Below are 17,769 nucleotides of genomic sequence, written 5' to 3' on the forward strand. Positions count from 1 at the left end.
GATGTGTTCATCATAGAATGTATTACTCAACGTGAATTTATCAGTTGATGGAAATTCCAGGAGCTTTAAGGGGAATAAAGCCTCACTAAAGAGAAACAGATTACCATCTGTTCTCTCAAGCTTCAGAAACTGCATGTGACTAGGTCGGACTTCTATTTCAATGCTGGTGTGTGGACCCCTCAACAGGAACCTGACCCACTTAAACAAATCACTTGGAACTGCAAAGGGTCAGTAAAGGGTTGGGGGTTGAAAAATAAACTTTAACCAATCCAGCGGTTCACATGATTAATAAAACTCTCAAAAACCATTATCCATATTCGATCTTTGAGGAATGAACATGGATGTTTGGGCTCCTGTCTGAAGAGGAAGGCGCTGAGGACTCTCTGGTGACAAGGTAAAAATAAAGTTAGGATGAAGTTTCAGAAATTTCCACTCAGTCAAATGTACATTTCCCACTGTGCTTTTCTTCTGGGAATTCTTCAGTTTAAACGAAGACACAGTAATAACCCCAATTCTGTCTGAACATAGACCCTCTGTCAATGTTGTGTCTAGTGAGAACGCAAATCCATTGACTTTGCATGTCAGTGACTTTTGATGATGTCCATAATGAATACATTCTCAATGTTCAAAGCTGTAGCCAGTGTCAAATAACTCCATTACTGACTCTGACTGCTAAACATTGAATTTCTTTTGAAATAAAATGGAAAAGATCGGAAACACTCGTGTCAAGCATCACTGCCTATTTAATCAGTAAAATTTCTCTATTTTTATTACTGAGCCTGATGAAAAGTTCGCTCAGGTTTGCTCCTGACTGGGTTAATAAAATGGCGATAGATAAAAAAGAGATAAGTAACATTGCTTTTCACTTATCTCAGTCAGTTAAGGGTCAGTTCAGTGAAATCCCAAGTAACATGCAAAAAGCTTTGGTTTTAAATGCTGAAATTTAGAGTTATTTTCTTCTGAACGTTCTGCCACAGTCCAACACAATGAGGAAAAGAGATTTGTGTTTGCGAGGCTAAAAACATCAGACATTTTATTTTAAAAACACGTGTTTCCATGAGCGTGCTCCTGGAACTTCTGCTTATTCTGAGATTTTGCTGTAACTTATTTTTATTTCATCTACCAGTCCTCTGTCAACTTACTGAGAGTTTGTTTTCCACGTCTAATAAAATGTTCTTCATGCTCTTCCTGAGAAAAGACTTTGTGAAACCTGCATAAAATAATCTTATTACCAAGAAGTGCTCTCACATGAGAGCCTTGCGTAACTTTCCCTCCCGCCAAACATTGTTTCAACAATTGTTATATTACCGTATTATATCATAAGGAGTTTCATATGATCATAAAACCCAGATAACTATTTTCACTACTTCCAGTTGCTGCAGGGACCACATGAAAAGAAATACAGAGAAACAGTAATTCAGGGGAACTGTAACTCTTTGTGTTTGGTACACATCAGTTTTATCAAAGAGTGAAATCAAATAAATGGGGGTTGTCTCAAGGCCGACAAAATGAACAGACAATATTTCACCCCAGAAGAACTGATTAGACTGAGGGACGCTTGATGACAGCTCTCAGGAGCAGAAGTTGACCTGGAAACCGGGTGAAAATATTTATCAGACATCACCACGGTTTTGATGGAGCCCGGGATAAGGAGTGGAAGCAGTCGCTGACATGAAAGAATGAAATACTCAATAATGTCTCCTACTGGGCCAAAGGGAACATTTTGAAATCCAAGAGAGCCTACTTGAATTATCCGCCTTATATGGATATCTGCTGCTGAGGGCCAAAGACAAATATTCTCAGCTACGCACTTTGGAAACTGAGCAATTTGCCGATTCACTCATCAACTTAGGAATGTTTGTCTAAGAAAAGAAAGTTGGTGTAGTTTGAATATAAGGTCATTGTAGCTCTGTGAGGAACAGCAGTGGAATAAAAAGCAATTATGGCTTTCATTGATGATGACAATGATGCTCACTTATTAAAGAGGTTGAGTTCAGGAGTAACAAATACCTGAATCTGAATTCAAGGCAAAACGCCATCGTGTCTTAATGAGGAAGAGATTTCAGTATTGTATGTCAATCATACCGAAAATAGCAATATCAGCAAAGTTTTGATATCGTCCCAACCTAAGTAAAAGTATTCGGTATCAATACTTTCACATTTTTCCATACAGTTCTGTTCAAATTTTCCTCGGCACGGGACGATTCAATAAACAATCCATCACACTTTCCTTTGCCTGATTTTCACATTAAAGGTGTACCCATTACAAATCCAACAGAACAGACAGAATCGATACCAACCTAAGTGAGCGGAGGTCCCAAATCTTCACACCATCTGTGACTGCACTGGTCAGAAAGAGGTTGTATGAGTCTGGTGCCTGTGTGCTGAACATGGAGCCCTGTGAAATGTATAGGGGAAAAAACGCAGAGTCAGCACATGCTTTATGGAAAAAGGGTTGTCTTATTATCCAGAACTGGAATATTATGTTGCTTTGCATTTGACATTGGCAAACCTAGAATTACCATTATTTCAGGTAGCATCACCTAAGCCCAACATTACAGACAGTGTTGGCAGATTTTGCCTGGAAATCAAAACGAAATGGAAGCACAATTCGCCTTTGTTTGTCGTATTCTATCTTATATGTAGCACACTGAGACCGGCTTTAGGTTTATATAAACAGAGGGTTCCACTGCACATCTACACATAAATTCCAGGTCTTGTCAGGGAGAGTGAGAGGGCAGTGGCTGGGGTGTTTTTTGTTTGGATTTCCATTAAGAGTGTGAGAACGGCAGTCTGAGAGGGCATTTCCAGTTCCATTTTTCCGAGAAGCTCTCTGCTCTGATGAGTTCCAGGTGAATTTTCCCGAGGAGGGCGATGGAAATTTGAAGTGGGAAAAGCTGCTTCACATGCCGCAGCTCCTGATGTTTGGTCCGCCTCGGGACAAGAAACCAAGAGAGCGAGGGAGAAGAGTGATGCTATGTGTGCAGTCTCCCGGCAGGGGCAGTCCCTGTGATCTGTAGGAATTAACCCTGCAGCACCCACAGGCCCTCGGGCGCCCGGGCGGAGGAACCCGCGCTGACGCAAGAGCCAAGCTGAAACAACACGCAGCGGGCTTTCCACAATGTACGGAGCACAATAGCTGGCGTGACAAAGAACAGGCACCTCTGGGCAGGAGTATGGTCAGCTGTGCATCATAGCTGAATGGGTGAATGCATTTAATCCATACAACTATCTGTGGTGTGTCCAGCTAATCCCGGCTGCGGATTAGGTGGACAATCTGCATGTGCCAAGTATGCGCAGGTCAACATGCAGAAGTGAATGAGGTCAAATCCTCAAGGTCACTGGGTGCAAGCCAGTGCAAACCGTTCTGTTTTCCAACAAGTTATAGAAGCATTTGGAAATTGGGTCAAAACAGATGGTTTTGTTGTGATTACACATCAGGAAAGTCGGCTACTCATCGCACAAAGTATGTAATATGCAGAACCCCAAACTTGAATGCATGAGTTTATCACTAATATTTATGATTTAATTTGGAGTGATGCACATTACATCACTCGCGTAGCATTATAATGGATGTGGACATTGGCCCGAGCAGTCAAATTGTTAGCAAATTGAGCCCACATTGGGGAATGAGGCCACGTGAAACCCCAAACAGCATCATGGAACAGTATTTCCAAGGCCATCATCCAGGATGGAATCTCCTCCTGCCTTTTCCTCTGGCAGCCTTAATCCTATATACAACAAGGATTTACATTCAAACACTCAGGAAGATGAATGATACCAATGATGGAAACGTTTGTGTAACCATGACATATTTTTTTCACCATGACCTTCTTCACTCGCACCACAAACTAACACTGACACTTATGTCCTCCCAAGGAGTAGCTGGGCATTATGTAACTTGTGCAATTGATGCCCAGCCAAGCAAATTAAATAATTTTGCATTTCAAGACTGACACTGACATTTTTGTGTTTTGAATAATGCAACATGTCGAGCTGAGGCTGCACACTGTTAAATACAACCTTTGACTTTTAAATTACCTCAACAGTCTCAGTCACATAGAGAGGAAAAATGCTGAAATTATTATACTTCAATACACAAGATACTGTAATTTACTGCTATCTCTCCAACATCCAAAATTAATAAAAAGACATTAAAACAATTTATATTCAGTTAAAAAACTCTGCTCTACTCTAGTACTTTATCATTTCTTATGTCTGAATAAGTTATGCATAAAGACCACGTATAAAACAGAAATCCTGTCCTGAAAATCACTTCACATATGCTTCACATTAAAAAGAAAAGTATATAACCTTACTACAGATGTAATAAAGATAATTAATACATGGTTACTGCCCAAATAGAAATGCAAAATTTCCATCAGAGTCTATTTTTCAAAGGCAAATATTAAACGGCCTCACCTTGTTTTGTGTAATGCAGTGGGCGGCTCTGCTGTGGGCGTCGGGCAGCTGGGAGACCACTGTGCTCCTGTTCATGTCAAACACCTGAATGGATCGATCGGAGCCACACAGTAGGACGATGTCTGAGACGGCTGTTAAGAGAAGTTATCACAAATATAATCTTGCTTTTGCATTCTCCAAGGACCAGTGCTCGAAACTAGTGCTGAGCTGGGCAGGCAGCTAAGTACATGAGTTTGGTTTTATTTTGTCATCAGATATAAAATAGAACACAACAATCTGTTTGCTGTTTTGCAGACAGTCTCCATCATTCTTTGCCGTGATGCAAGAGTGAATACTGGAGCTTTTAAATGTCAGTAGTTGTCAGCACATTTTCTGAAGTTGATTTTCTACATATATTGTTTTCACAACATCTGACTCTGCTTTCAGAAAATATCATTTGAGTAAAACTAAAATAAAATATCCTATATTGTTTAAATACAAATATAATTTTACAATAAAAGATATTTAGCCATGCACAGAGCAGCAAAGTAATTCCCGACAGGATCTCACTCATCCAAACGCAGCCCAATTCAGCGGATTTATTGGAAAATAAATACATTGTAAACCCTAACAAGGGGCAGGAATGTAGACATTCCTGAAAAATTAAAGATGGCTAAATGATTTACAGGTAACAATCCGCAGTGGAAGGCCCGAGGCAACATGTAAAGACTTTATGAAGCACAGACAGATTGCTGTGGTCGACGTGGAAGTGGTCCAACCAGATGCTTCGAGTAGAACTACAGAAGGCATAGGTTCACTCTGCCCTCCGCAGCATCAACACAATCCAGACACAAACAACAACAACAACAACAAAACCAAGCAAAAAAGGATACAAGAGAGGAAATCATTGACTGTAGAGAAGGCTGTGATGTCTGTTGATGATGTCGTTGTAAAGCACTTGGCCAATTTGACTGCACTCCGCTGCTGATATCTAGAAGAAACAAAACAATCAGAATTTTAAAATGATCTCTCCACACACCAATCACTCCAGATAATTGTCTGAGCAGTGAGACTGAAGTAGAGAGGTAGGAGGCACTGCTCTTTTTACTGACTGATGACATTTCAAGTGTTTCCCATTCATAACACTCTTCGCACAAATTACTAAAGGAGAGAAAAAAGCCTTTATCAAGCCATTATCAAATAACCAATAAAGGAGTCTTAAATCAGAAAGCAAACTGTATTACCACCTCGCTACTGTCTGTCTCTGCCAACCAGTCGAGCTGCAGTTTACATCCGTCTCTGTCTAAACTCAAACGACATCCGCAGTGAAGAATTCAAGGAATTTAATAAAAAGGTATTAAGTGTATGTCATCATAATTAACATACGCTTGCTTGAGTTATTGTTGAAAACCAGTGCTTTGAGGTCACATGGATCTTGAGCATTGACCTCCAAATTCGTTTCAGTTCATTATTGAGTCCCAGTGAATGAATTTGCCTAATTTGAAGAAGGGAATGTATAGACGGACAATCTAAAAACATAATGCCTTTAGCCAAATCTGCCACTGGTGTGGATGATTGAACTGAAAGAGTAGTATTATATTTAATATTATATTTACCTGCATCTGTAAAAGCGATTTGCGAATCCAAAGCTATCTTATGCATCACTATTGACTTTATATGCTCAACTGTTCCGTATATGAAGCAATCACTTGTAATTACCTCTTCATGTTGTCGTGCGTGGTGTCCACGTCATACAGGTACAGGTACAGAGAGGGTCCTGATGCAAAAAGCAGGAATTTGTCGAGGTAGTAAAACTGAGCACCTCGTATGGGCTTGGGAATGGAGTTGTTTCCCTATAAGAGAGAAGACACAATTTGAAAGCTAATCTAGTTAAATAAAGAAGAATAATTAATAAGAATATATTTAATTAGTGTGTAGCTCTTCTATTTTAACAACTGGGAATATAATTGATGCTGTAAAAAACTAAAACATTACCTTATACTTTATAATAGATACATGCAACAATCTGAGTTGTAGAGTAATATTCTGCACACATTGCTGTCTGTGCCGTCTCCTAAAACCTTAACTTGTAAGCGTTATTTAATTTGATATTGAATGTTTGCTCCATTCAGATATTCACGACTCTATTTCACAACGGGCAACTTTTTGTCTATTCACAGTTGAGTTCATACAGAAGAGGAAAAGAAAATCTGTTGCAAAAAAAGGAGGTAAACTGAGGAAGAGGCGTCCTCATATGACCACAGTGCATGGTGGTTCCTCTTAACCCCCACAGGGCAGAATTAGATTCTGTCACGGTAAAGCAAACAGATGGGTTGTCCTGTCATATATCTGACAACAGATAGTCTGTCCAGGTTTGGAGTTATACCACTCCACCAACCGTCCGACATCTTAAGACTACCAATCATAAGAAATCTGAAGAACTACAATGTGGTTTAGTTTTTGACTTTCTGGAGTTCGCGGGGACACCCTGGCAGAACTCTTGTCCCTGAAAAGACTTGCACTTGTTGCCAGGTTGTTTCACAAGAACACCAAGCAGTCGAAGAGCTGCAGGCCCGGCGGAGCTCCAAACAATCTGTGTGATGGTTAGCATCAGCCACTGGGACACCCCAGATTTGATAGGACAGACCGTTGTTTTCACTTGTTCACACATTTCTGTCTGTCCTATTAAATGTAACACTGCAGTCAAGTGAGAAGGGTCTGCGTATAATCACACTTTTGGATTGCTTCAGTCCACAGATGCTTTGAATGACAAAGTCACTCTGTTCTAGCCAAGACACACAACATCTATCACCTCTGTTAATTTGGCTTTTCCTGTTTTTAATTCCGTGAGGATATTTCTTTTAGAGAAAGAAAAAGTGAGTTGAGCAAGCTTTTTATCAAAATGCCAGAGATACAGAGTCTAAATTATAGAGGTGCAGCAGTGAGTTCATATCTCTTACCTGCACTACACCACCACATTTAATCATAGGCTGCAGCCTCTCCCTTACCCTCAATCTTTAAGTAGAGTATACAACTTTATCACAGAACATAAACCAGTGATGTTTTGCTTTGGAAGCCAAACACTCTCGATACAGTAGCAACCGCAGTTTTACTGACATGTATGGAATAATTGCCTAATTTACAAAACTGCAATTACAGGAAGAAAAAAAACCTTCCAGCTATCACAGCTGTCTTTGGAGACAAGGGTGAGAGTGACTATTTCATTCAGCATGTGTCTGTAGTTATTTTGTTTTACTTCTGAACCAATATGAGTATTTAGACCTTCAGAGGGAGGACATTTTTAAAATGTGAGGTCACTCTGACTGGTCCTCATTTCACTGTTTTTATGGTTTGGGCTTAGAATAAGAAGTAAGTGAAAGTTGGATTAAGGCTCAAGGTAAAACCTGTTAAAGTGATTGTTAAGATTAGGGTGATAGAGACTAAATGTAGTCCATAAACCAAACAATATATATTATAAACCTATTCAAGTTTGAGTAAGTGAATGCTTTTACCATGATAATCGCAGGTTCTTTGCTGCCATTGGCCCAGATTCGAATCGACCGGTCTTCTGATGCACTCAACCAGCACTGTCTGCTGAGGCTCCAGCTGACGCTGCTCACCGGTTTATCATGGCCTGCATGCAGAGACACAGGGTTGTTAACTTGGAGAAACAGCGAGTGACTTCATAATTTACTTTTATGGTTCTGCTCAGAGTCAGGCAGTCTGAAGAGAAGAGGACCACAATGACCCACTGGTCACCTCAACATCTGTCCTTCTATCTCTCTGCCGCCCCCTTGTGGAGGCTGTGTTTCTGCTGCACTCAAGCCTTCAAGTTTCAAACAGATGCTCAATGTTATGTTGGATATCAGGGTTTACTGTGGTTTATCAGGGTCTGTTGGGGCAACGATGAATTAAAAAGTGCCTAAAATTGTGATCAGTTCAACTCTTGTTGCTCTTAGAAGGTATTGTACCCTTTTATTAAATATTTATTTTTATACCATCACCTTGGATTTACTATCAAACAAAAACAAAGATATCAAATTCTGGCTTTGGAATATAATCAAACTACACCTGTGAAATAAAACCTCTTTATCTCCATAGTAGTGATGAGCTGAGTCATTTCAATATTTTGATTTTTATGGAGTCTGTAATCATAACCTTGCAGCTGGCAGAAACAGTGAGGTGACTCTGGTATAAACTGTATACGCCTGAGGTTTGTAAGGTGTGGATCCTTGTGTTGGCTTCATGCACCTGTGTAGACAGCTGGATCGCCGGTGAGGGATGACTTGTACAGTAGCACTGAGCTGTCGCCAAGACCACACAGGATCTGTTTTCCGTCACCTAGGAGAAACAGACTTGTTTTATTAGGGCATTTCTATAAATATGATATATCTTATATATCATAAAACCAAAAATAAAAAACGTAACCGGTAAGAGATGTGTTTTGCATGAAACAAGTACTTTAATCCTAAATTAAAATGTGATTTTGATGGAACATTTATTGCCAATCAAGGCTAGTTTTACATGTGCAGAATATAACTGTTTTCAAAGAAATACTTGAAGCTATCCCTGCTGGTAAATATTGTAAATTTAAGGTCATAAAAATAAATGTAAAATGCTTCCAAGTTGTAGTATCCTGGAAGTAGTTCAGACTTTACAAAGATTATCCATCAGGTCATCTGTATTAGAGTTTTGAACAATCTACATGTGCTCTGTAAAATATCAGACACTTAAACTTATGCCACTGTCTACTCATACTTCTTTTTACTACTACTTTGCCCTGAGAGTTAAATGTGTCTTTACTTGCTTTGATTAGAAATATTTGAGAGAGTTATTTAAATAATTTAATATTATTTTTTTTTTTGTAAATATTATTATTTACAAATTATTTAAATATATCCTTATATCATGTTGTACATATGGAAGGTGTGGCAGCATCAACATCGTCTCACCTGAATAGTGGAGGCAGTGGACTGGTTTGTCAGTAACGCTGAGATCACTGTGTGGAATCGTAGGTGCTGCCTTGTCTGCTGGATAATCTCTGAGAAATAAACCTCTGAATGACAAAAACATTTATTGTTTTAATAAAAAAAATTACATTTTAGAAATCTCAGTATTGTATTTTAAATGATGGAGAACTTACGTATTTTTTTTAGCCTTATAAGAGGAAGGATTCTTCTGAGAATTTGTTTTTTTAGGCGAGAACATATTCCTCCTGAAAAGCAGTAACAAAAATGTTTTAAAATTCTCTTCATGTGACAATTTGGATTGTTGCATTAACGAACACGCCAAGCTGTCTGGTCAAGCCAACTGGTCAGCTTCTGGGGTGAATATTAGACATGTCTGAAGGGTTTGCTGTGTGTGTCTGTGTGTGTAGGTGTGTGTAGGTGTGTAGTTGAGGAATCTGACTGCAAAGGTTGTGTCTCAAAAGCTTTTGCTAAGCGTGGCCTTGTGGGTTACAGCAGTTTAGTAGTTGATGTTTATCAAGTCAACACAATCATCAAGTAATGAATGAAAAAGGAAAACAAAGTTCAATTCATCCTTTAAATTTGAAATATTACTTTTAACCCTCATTCATTTTAAGATAAATCAATTAACTGTAATTTAATTTTTCTATGAAGCAACAAGTAAATAACCGACCGTGGGGTAGTGGTGTATCCAGACGACTTCACTTTTGTGTGGTAAACCAGAGGCTGATCCTTTGTTCCTCCTTTGTGAATATGATATGATGGTCAATAAGACAGACAGACAGAAAGACAGACTACCACAAAGTACACAAGTATAAATGATAAAGAAAGATAAAACATAGGAGACAGAACTATAGTTATACAATATCAGTCAATGTGCATCATCATCATCAAAATTAGGATGGAACTAGTCATTATATAGTTGTGGCATTTCATAAATTATACCATAGGAAAAGAAGATCCAATACTATTGAGTGACCAGTCTGTGCTGTGGGGATTAGGTGCATCAGCCCCAAACTGTGGGATGGTTCGCTCTGTTCCCTGTTCACTGTCAGGGCCTTTACTATATTACAATGAGATCACTTTTTCCACAGCCATTAAAATGTGTGAGGCTTTCCAAAAGCTGCTCTCCTGTCAAACACGAGTGGCAATTTAAGACTTCAATTGCATCAGAGAAAAATATACTGCTTTGGTTCTCAGGCTTTACTCCAAGTCAACACTTCGTTTATCATGTGTGGCAGATATTGACCTGTGAAAATGTGATTAATCAATTGCACCAATAAATAAAGGACAAACAAAACTATAAACTACAACTAAACATGGACAAGTTAACTGTGTGAATGTCAGAATGACAGGTGGCATTTGAAGTTATGGTTAATATTTTTACATCAACACATAAACAGCAGCATTTTACAGTAAAAGTCAGCAACACACAAACCGCATGTGATCAGTGTTAAAGTTTTACAGCTGAACAGGTTCACCTGGGTGTGAATCATGTGTTTCAGTAGTAAATACACAACTCATTGTCAGCATGGTCCAAACACAGTAATGCAATCCAATACAAGCGAACCCATTAAAGTCAAAAAGAAAACACATCTGGATCTGGTCAAAATACTCTTATTTGGAAGAGTTTTTAAACTTTGATGAGCGCCACCAATATTTTCTCTGGTTTTGGCTTGAATCATACGTTTTTATGTAAAATCTCAGAACGATCAGTCTGTTCCCGTTTCCTTGGATTTTGAGCTTCACAGGCACATTTTGTCTGTGAATACTATTTATGACTTGTTGCTTTGATATCAGAAATATTCTTCTCGTCTTGCTCTGTTCAAATTAATTTGCTATTTCAAGAAAGAATCCTTCATTGTCCCAGGTGCTTGCAGGGAAAATGTAGAAGGTTTTATGAACCTTAACTCGGGTCAAAGTGGTACTGTGTATTATATCAATCAGCATGGACTACTCTCGTGCCACTGGGTTGCTCACATGTTGCACCCTGGTCCATTGTTTTCATGTGTGAGGTTATAGGTGCTGGAAGTAGCTTTTGATCCAGAACAGATTATATGTACAAAACTAAGCATTTGAGGCCAGGAATACAAATTACCTGGCGATGCAATCACTTGACGTTACTTAACGACCCTATTGACCCCCTGTTGATATATAATGGTCATTTAGTTTTATGGGGCAGTAAAAACCTCATCATTTGTGCTGACTTGACTTGAGATGCTATTTGAAACAAAGTGAGAGTTTCCAACAAATCTCCACGTCGGGTCACATCTGCATAAGATCACGGCAGCTTGCTGAGCGCTCCTTTTAACAGCACTCATTATTTGAGACTTAGCATAGGCTGCCCTAGCCATTATGGCAAAGTAAGGTCTCATAATATAGAAATTCTTTAATTCAGCTTAACACAGTATAGGATGTGAAGCATCTGATGCAACAGTGAATAGTTGTGGTGACAACACGGATTTGTCTGCAGTCAATGAGCCTTCATGCTGTGTTAAGGTCTGTGTCTAAAAACCATGAGTGGTTACTTGGCTGTTTGGACTGACAACTCGTAAAAAATCTATCACTACTTTAGATTATGTAATTTTAAGAGGTGACAGTGATTCCGTTTTTATAGCTTGGGCTGCCTGTGTTAGAAGGGAAAAGGCTCCGGAGTTTATGCTGAAATAAACCACTAACTTGTCCTAAAGACGGGGAGACGGCAAAACTCAGACCTCCCTCTGAGTCAGCTGACGGAATGTGGTCCAAGAAAAAGACCAAATAATTCAAGCTTTTAAAAATGTACAAACCATAGCAAGTATATATAACACTAAGGTATTATTCTGAGAGTAACCAGAGTTTCTGGTGTGAGTTATTGACTTACTGACCTTTGTAAAGTGGGGCACACAGTAAGAGGAGGAGCAAGAAGTAAAAAGGTATGGTTACAAAGGACAGACAGCTGAAATCATACAGCACGTGCAGAATATACTGGCAAGCTGGAGAGGTGACTAGTTGAACTTAACAAGAAGGTACTGTAGTTGCTATAAAACAGTGACTAATGGAGCAACAGTTAGAAGCATGAAACACATAACCTTTTCATTTAAAATCTGTATAAAGGTGGCTAAGAAATTTGCTTGCCATCATTTTAGTGTTCAGGATTCTAGTGTATTCACATCAGTGGTTCTATGGGTTAATTGCAGGTTACAGCCGAGAGTTTGCTGGCTCTCTAAACTTTGTCCCGCAAGCACATCTATCCTGGATGCCAGAATTTGTAGAACACACATAATTATTCAAATTTTGTAAAGATTATGTGATGAAGAAGAGGTCGGGTGGCTTTGTGAAAAGAAACATTGATTAAGAGCTGACGATCAACACTAACAGTTGCCTCTGCAGGGAGACAACTGGGATTTACATATAATTCTCTTATACTGGTGAGTGAGGCCAAACTGACTGGTGGTACATCCCACCCCAATGAGTGTAAATTTCTGTTCTCATAATTGTATTCTTGTATGTAATGGCAGATTGTTGGTGCTGTTTTGGTTGGGTGGTTGAAAACATATTTCTCTGTGACCTGAAAAACTGACAACACATATATTACTGTCTTACACTGACATGGACAAATCTAAACGTCAACACTTCCCCATCTCATCTCACTCTCCCCAAAACTAGCAAAGGAGCTCTGGAAAAGATGAAGATGCAACCAAGCATCCAAGACTAATTGCTGCTTTAGCGTTCCCCTGACAGGCAATCCAACAACTCCATCCAGCAAAGCAACAAGATTCAGACATCACACCTCAGAATGGGGACATCATTCAAAAAGTAATATCACCTGATTATCATCATGTTGTTAAGCCAGCCGTCCTGCTTCACTTTTTATAATATATGTTGTGACACGACAACAGATATCTTATCTGCACGCACGACTCTTTTCACAAAGCTCCTTCAGACTTGTCTCGGACTAACAATGGAAGAACATTTTCCTTTCCAGGAGTCACATAGGTTTATGGTGTAATTTGTATATAATTCTGCAGATATCCTTAAGACATGAGGGCATGTGTGAGGGCAGCATGGCGAGTACCAGTGGTCTGTAAATGTGTGTGGTCTTTGGTCTGACATTTCATTCACGCAGATCTCCTACATATTGAGGCTCGGGTAGGCCCACTTCCCTCCAGCTGTGGGGAATCCAGCTTCAATGCTGGCTTTCCCAGAACGAACTCTGTGAGAGCAACATGTTAACCTCAGTATAGAGTATGTGTCCAGCAGAATAGTTTCAAGCTGCCAGATCCTAATGATACACCGAAGAACCGCAAATAGTCTCACTTTACGCAGGAATCCACTACTGCAAGGAGCAGCTTTGCAACAAACTGAACTAATTGGGGATTTTACCAGTCTAAAAAAAGTTGATCTATTATAATTCGGAGTAAGATTAAGATACGATTAAGATACATTTATTTGTCCCAAACCTGCCTGTACCTGCCTACGTGGCAAATAAAAACTAGAAGGAATCTAAGTATGAATGTCAACACAATGCAATACAATGCTCTCTATTTACAGATAATGAGGAGGTTCTCAGAAGCTCTTGTTATAGGCAAAGAGACTTCCTATAAACCTACAATAAATGCTATTAAAATGGAAATTATCTGCGACAGAGAAAAACAGAGTGGACTCCAAAATGGGTCATAGTTTTAAACCCACAGTCAGCAGCTCCCTTTTTTATTGTACGTGCATCAGTGTAGGCGAGAGGTAAGTGTTTGCTGCGACGACAAGAGGGATGCTGACCTTTCTTTTTAGGAAGACTGGGTTCCTTCTTCTTAAACTGAGCGTTCAGAGGAGATTCAGGCAGCGGCGGAGAGCTGAAAACAAGGGAGGGGTGAAACGGGGGGAAAAAGAGTTACTGGAAATGAAGGAGCGAAGCATTTTTTCCACCGTTAAGGATTATTAGTCTGTCTAATTCTCAGTACCGTGATATTGTTGACTCATGAAAAACCAGATGGCGGGAATGGCTGTTATAGGCTGAGTTAATATGGAAACGTCCGAGTCAGAGGGAGACACAGGCAAGAGGCCAACTGAAAAACAGGCCACTCTCGTTTCTCCTACTGCTGCTGGTGAAATCAGGTGACCAATGTCTGAGAGTGAGGTAAATCAATTCTCTGACTGCAAATGTTAACAAGCTTTACCTCCTGAATGACAAATATGTTAAAGCAGAAACACACACAAACGTTTATTGGTGCTGCTGGAGCTTTGCTAATAATTATTTAAGGAGATTGACTTGATTAACGAATTGCATTCCTTCCCCCAGAGCAGAATTTTTGGCATTAATATAATGTTGTTATTGTGAGAGCAATAAGTATGATTTTCTAGATTAAGGAGTGCACGGACAGCTTTATTAAATCTCACGTGGATTTTAAAGCTTACACATATTAAAAAAAAAATTTATATGTCAAATTGTTCAGCGAGCAGTTCCAGGCTGGAAACAAATGATTATGTGAGTTACAGAGAAGCAGTTGTTTTCTCTTATTTGTGTCTTTTGTGGACTGTAATACTGTAATACTGCCACAAAGTAAACAAATATATGAATAACAGATTACTATCTGCAGTACAAATAGCTGAGCCACAGCATATGACTATTTTTAGAAGTCCATTTGTCGGCCAAAGGATTTTTTTGCAAGATACTGACTTCCTTACCAGTGGAGCTAATTTGTTATTTAAGTCTTTATATTGAAGAAAGCTAATCCAAATTGTAATTGACAGTCTTTACTTTCAGGGTCAACATACTGTGGCATCAACAGATATTTGCCTTTAATTTCCAGGTTTACCTCGGGAACACTGACAAGCCTTCACCACGAGCCCCGAACATCTCCAGGTCACAAAGATTCAACTCCAACAGCGCCACACTTGGAGTAAACAGAGAGGTCACTAAGAACACCATCTGTGGGACAAGTAATTCCACAATGGATTAACATAGAAAAACAATTGTATAAATTCTCTTTTAAAAGAAAAATACTGTAAAATACTGTTTACGACCAATAAGGAAAAAAATAAGGATAACACTAAGTCAGGGTTTTACAATGCACTAAAACGTGTAATGGTTTCTGTGTAGGAACAGAAATACATAAATTTCTTTCAGGAAGCAAACCACAGTCGAGACTTGTAAAGATGTCTTTATTTGGGTTGTGAAAACATTAAAAGCTAAATTGAAGTGTTGGGAAAATGCCAAAGCACAGGAAGACATTAAGAAAGGCAAAATTAATGAGTAATACAATTACAAATTACACATACATCCAGTTACTAAATAGGAACTGTTTAAAGTTATTCAGTCTGTTTTGATAAATCTTTTTTTTTTTTTTTTTTATTCAGTAGTCATTTCTATGTCACATTTACATGTATCATCATAAATTGAAAGGATTTACTGGGAATTGCAACACAAGACGTGAAGCAGTGTAATGATAGAGGTTAGTATAAATGTCTTCATCTGATTTATCAAGATATCATTAGAATGACTCACAGAGTTATTCAGGCCCGGAGAGATTGTCCACGACCTCGCCAGCGCGATGCTCAAGTTGGAATCATCTAGAAGAATGAACATCAGTTTGTCTGCATTCAAATACCAGTTCATATCAAGTTTAGCATGTTAAGCAATAGAACGAGAATCCAATATCATTAGGAAATTTAGTGCCATTATAGTGTGAGCTGTCATTTTATACATATCATTGCTAAACATAAATAAATCAATCATATCTCTGTAAAGCTTATAATGAAAATGTGTCACCTATTAATTCATTAGCCTGAAAGCCAACCCAAGTTGTTTCTTTTCAATATTTCAACATGGGATTGGCTCAAGAGGAATCCTGTGTTTTACAAAGGGAAAGGTATCAACTTTTTAACCTGAATGACTAAAAGAAGGTAGCGAAGACAACTTTGAGATATTTCGGTACCAAAGTCAGACAGTGGAGGTTATCCCTCCGAAACAAGAATCTCGTAAAGGTTTTTCTCTTGAAATGTTGAGATGATATCTGTAAAAGGGATGGTGCACTAAACAAGCAGACATACTTGATGCAATGATATATCAATGTCACATCACTACCTGCCTACCTTTGAAATACAGCACTGTTAGGAGTTCGGATGTAGCCAGGTCTACCACATAAAGGCCATCAGAGCTTCCAATGCACAAAAAGCTGTTGTCCCTGAAGGGTCCCACACAGAAACATAAGGTAAGAACAGTGTTAATGGGTTTCCCGTAACTCATCACATCATATGGGAAAACACAATGAAGCTGGAGATGAAAGTGGTAAGGTATGCACACCATAGGACTAAAGGGTTTTTATTTAAGTTTCCATTGACTTCATGTAGACTAAACTATGCACACCCTGCAAGATGGAAACTGCAACCACACAGAGAAGAAAGGAGAGGAATTTGAGTCTGATGGATGGTTTTCATCCACCTCCTGCACCGAGCTACATGCTGGGGTTAAGCTGTTGTGGGGAATATGATGAATATGTTCTAATAGCCAAGTTTGACATTTTAGTAAATCATGACTTTCATGCTGAGTTTGTGCTTCTTTAAAAAAAAATGGTGACAACTATGGCCATTATGTGGGCAAGTTGTATGTGTTTTATGGTGTTTCTGTGTGCAGAGGCATCTAATTTTTACTTTCCCACTGGGGGCGGGGGGGGCAATAAAGGTCAAAATGTATGGATGACAGAGATTATGCACGGAAATTAAAAAGAAATTGTTGCTTTACAAATAAGGATGAGCTGAGCATCAGAAGTATTTTAATTATATGCAAACTGATAATCTTCAACGTTGTGTGTGCATGGGAGACAAACATTATCTCCCAGTAGTAGACTGCTTTGAATAAAAGCATCTGCCAAATGAGTACATGCAAATGTCATGCAAACAGTAAAAACAGGCTGATTCCATGGGGTGTGTAAGGTTTCCCATAATTCACCTGAGTAGTGGTTGCAGACTTAATATGCGGTTGATGAATTTCATTCTAAAGTCGTTTTGGTCGAGAGTAAATATGACGATAATGATGATGACAGATAATGCTCTGGCGTCACGTGCTTTGCGGAAAGAAATAAGGAAGGAAAGTCTGTCTCACTCCGCTGGTTCACAAAATACACACAGTTACATCTGTCACTTTTTGAAGTGCCTGCTTCCTGTTATAACATCAAGTGTTTTCACAGCCTGAAACTGTTTATGCTACGAGGCTGCAAAGTTTCCTCTGATGAGTGAAGGGTTTTCTGATGTTTTCTCTGACTGTGTGGACACGTGCAGCAATTAACCAATAACTATGTGGCTTTTTAGTTCAAGAATTGTTTCCACACTTTTGTGACAGTATGAGATCTCTAGAGCGTCAATGGAAGGAAATGTGCTGCTGTTTGTTGTTTTCTGTCGAGGCAGCTGTTTAATTTTCTTTTCT

General features: G+C 39.0%; 1 protein-coding gene across 1 annotated transcript in view; it reads right to left on the reverse strand.

Moving 5' to 3' along the window:
- Positions 1 to 17,769, reverse strand: part of wdr27 (WD repeat domain 27) — a 34,616-nt gene that overhangs the window by 13,891 nt on the left and 2,956 nt on the right. Inside the window, exons 9-21 of the mRNA XM_061087791.1 lie at positions 16,440 to 16,531; positions 15,853 to 15,917; positions 15,164 to 15,276; positions 14,127 to 14,200; positions 10,042 to 10,111; positions 9,545 to 9,616; positions 9,354 to 9,457; positions 8,653 to 8,742; positions 7,914 to 8,035; positions 6,121 to 6,254; positions 5,295 to 5,392; positions 4,423 to 4,544; positions 2,301 to 2,398 (exon numbers count right to left, since the gene is read on the reverse strand). Of these exons, the coding sequence (XP_060943774.1) occupies positions 2,301 to 2,398; positions 4,423 to 4,544; positions 5,295 to 5,392; positions 6,121 to 6,254; positions 7,914 to 8,035; positions 8,653 to 8,742; positions 9,354 to 9,457; positions 9,545 to 9,616; positions 10,042 to 10,111; positions 14,127 to 14,200; positions 15,164 to 15,276; positions 15,853 to 15,917; positions 16,440 to 16,531 (1,254 nt within the window). The remainder of the gene's footprint in view (positions 1 to 2,300; positions 2,399 to 4,422; positions 4,545 to 5,294; positions 5,393 to 6,120; positions 6,255 to 7,913; positions 8,036 to 8,652; positions 8,743 to 9,353; positions 9,458 to 9,544; positions 9,617 to 10,041; positions 10,112 to 14,126; positions 14,201 to 15,163; positions 15,277 to 15,852; positions 15,918 to 16,439; positions 16,532 to 17,769) is intronic.

The sequence above is a fragment of the Limanda limanda genome, chromosome 15 (genome assembly GCF_963576545.1).
Source record: "Limanda limanda chromosome 15, fLimLim1.1, whole genome shotgun sequence".
NCBI classification, from domain to species: Eukaryota; Metazoa; Chordata; class Actinopteri; order Pleuronectiformes; family Pleuronectidae; genus Limanda; species Limanda limanda.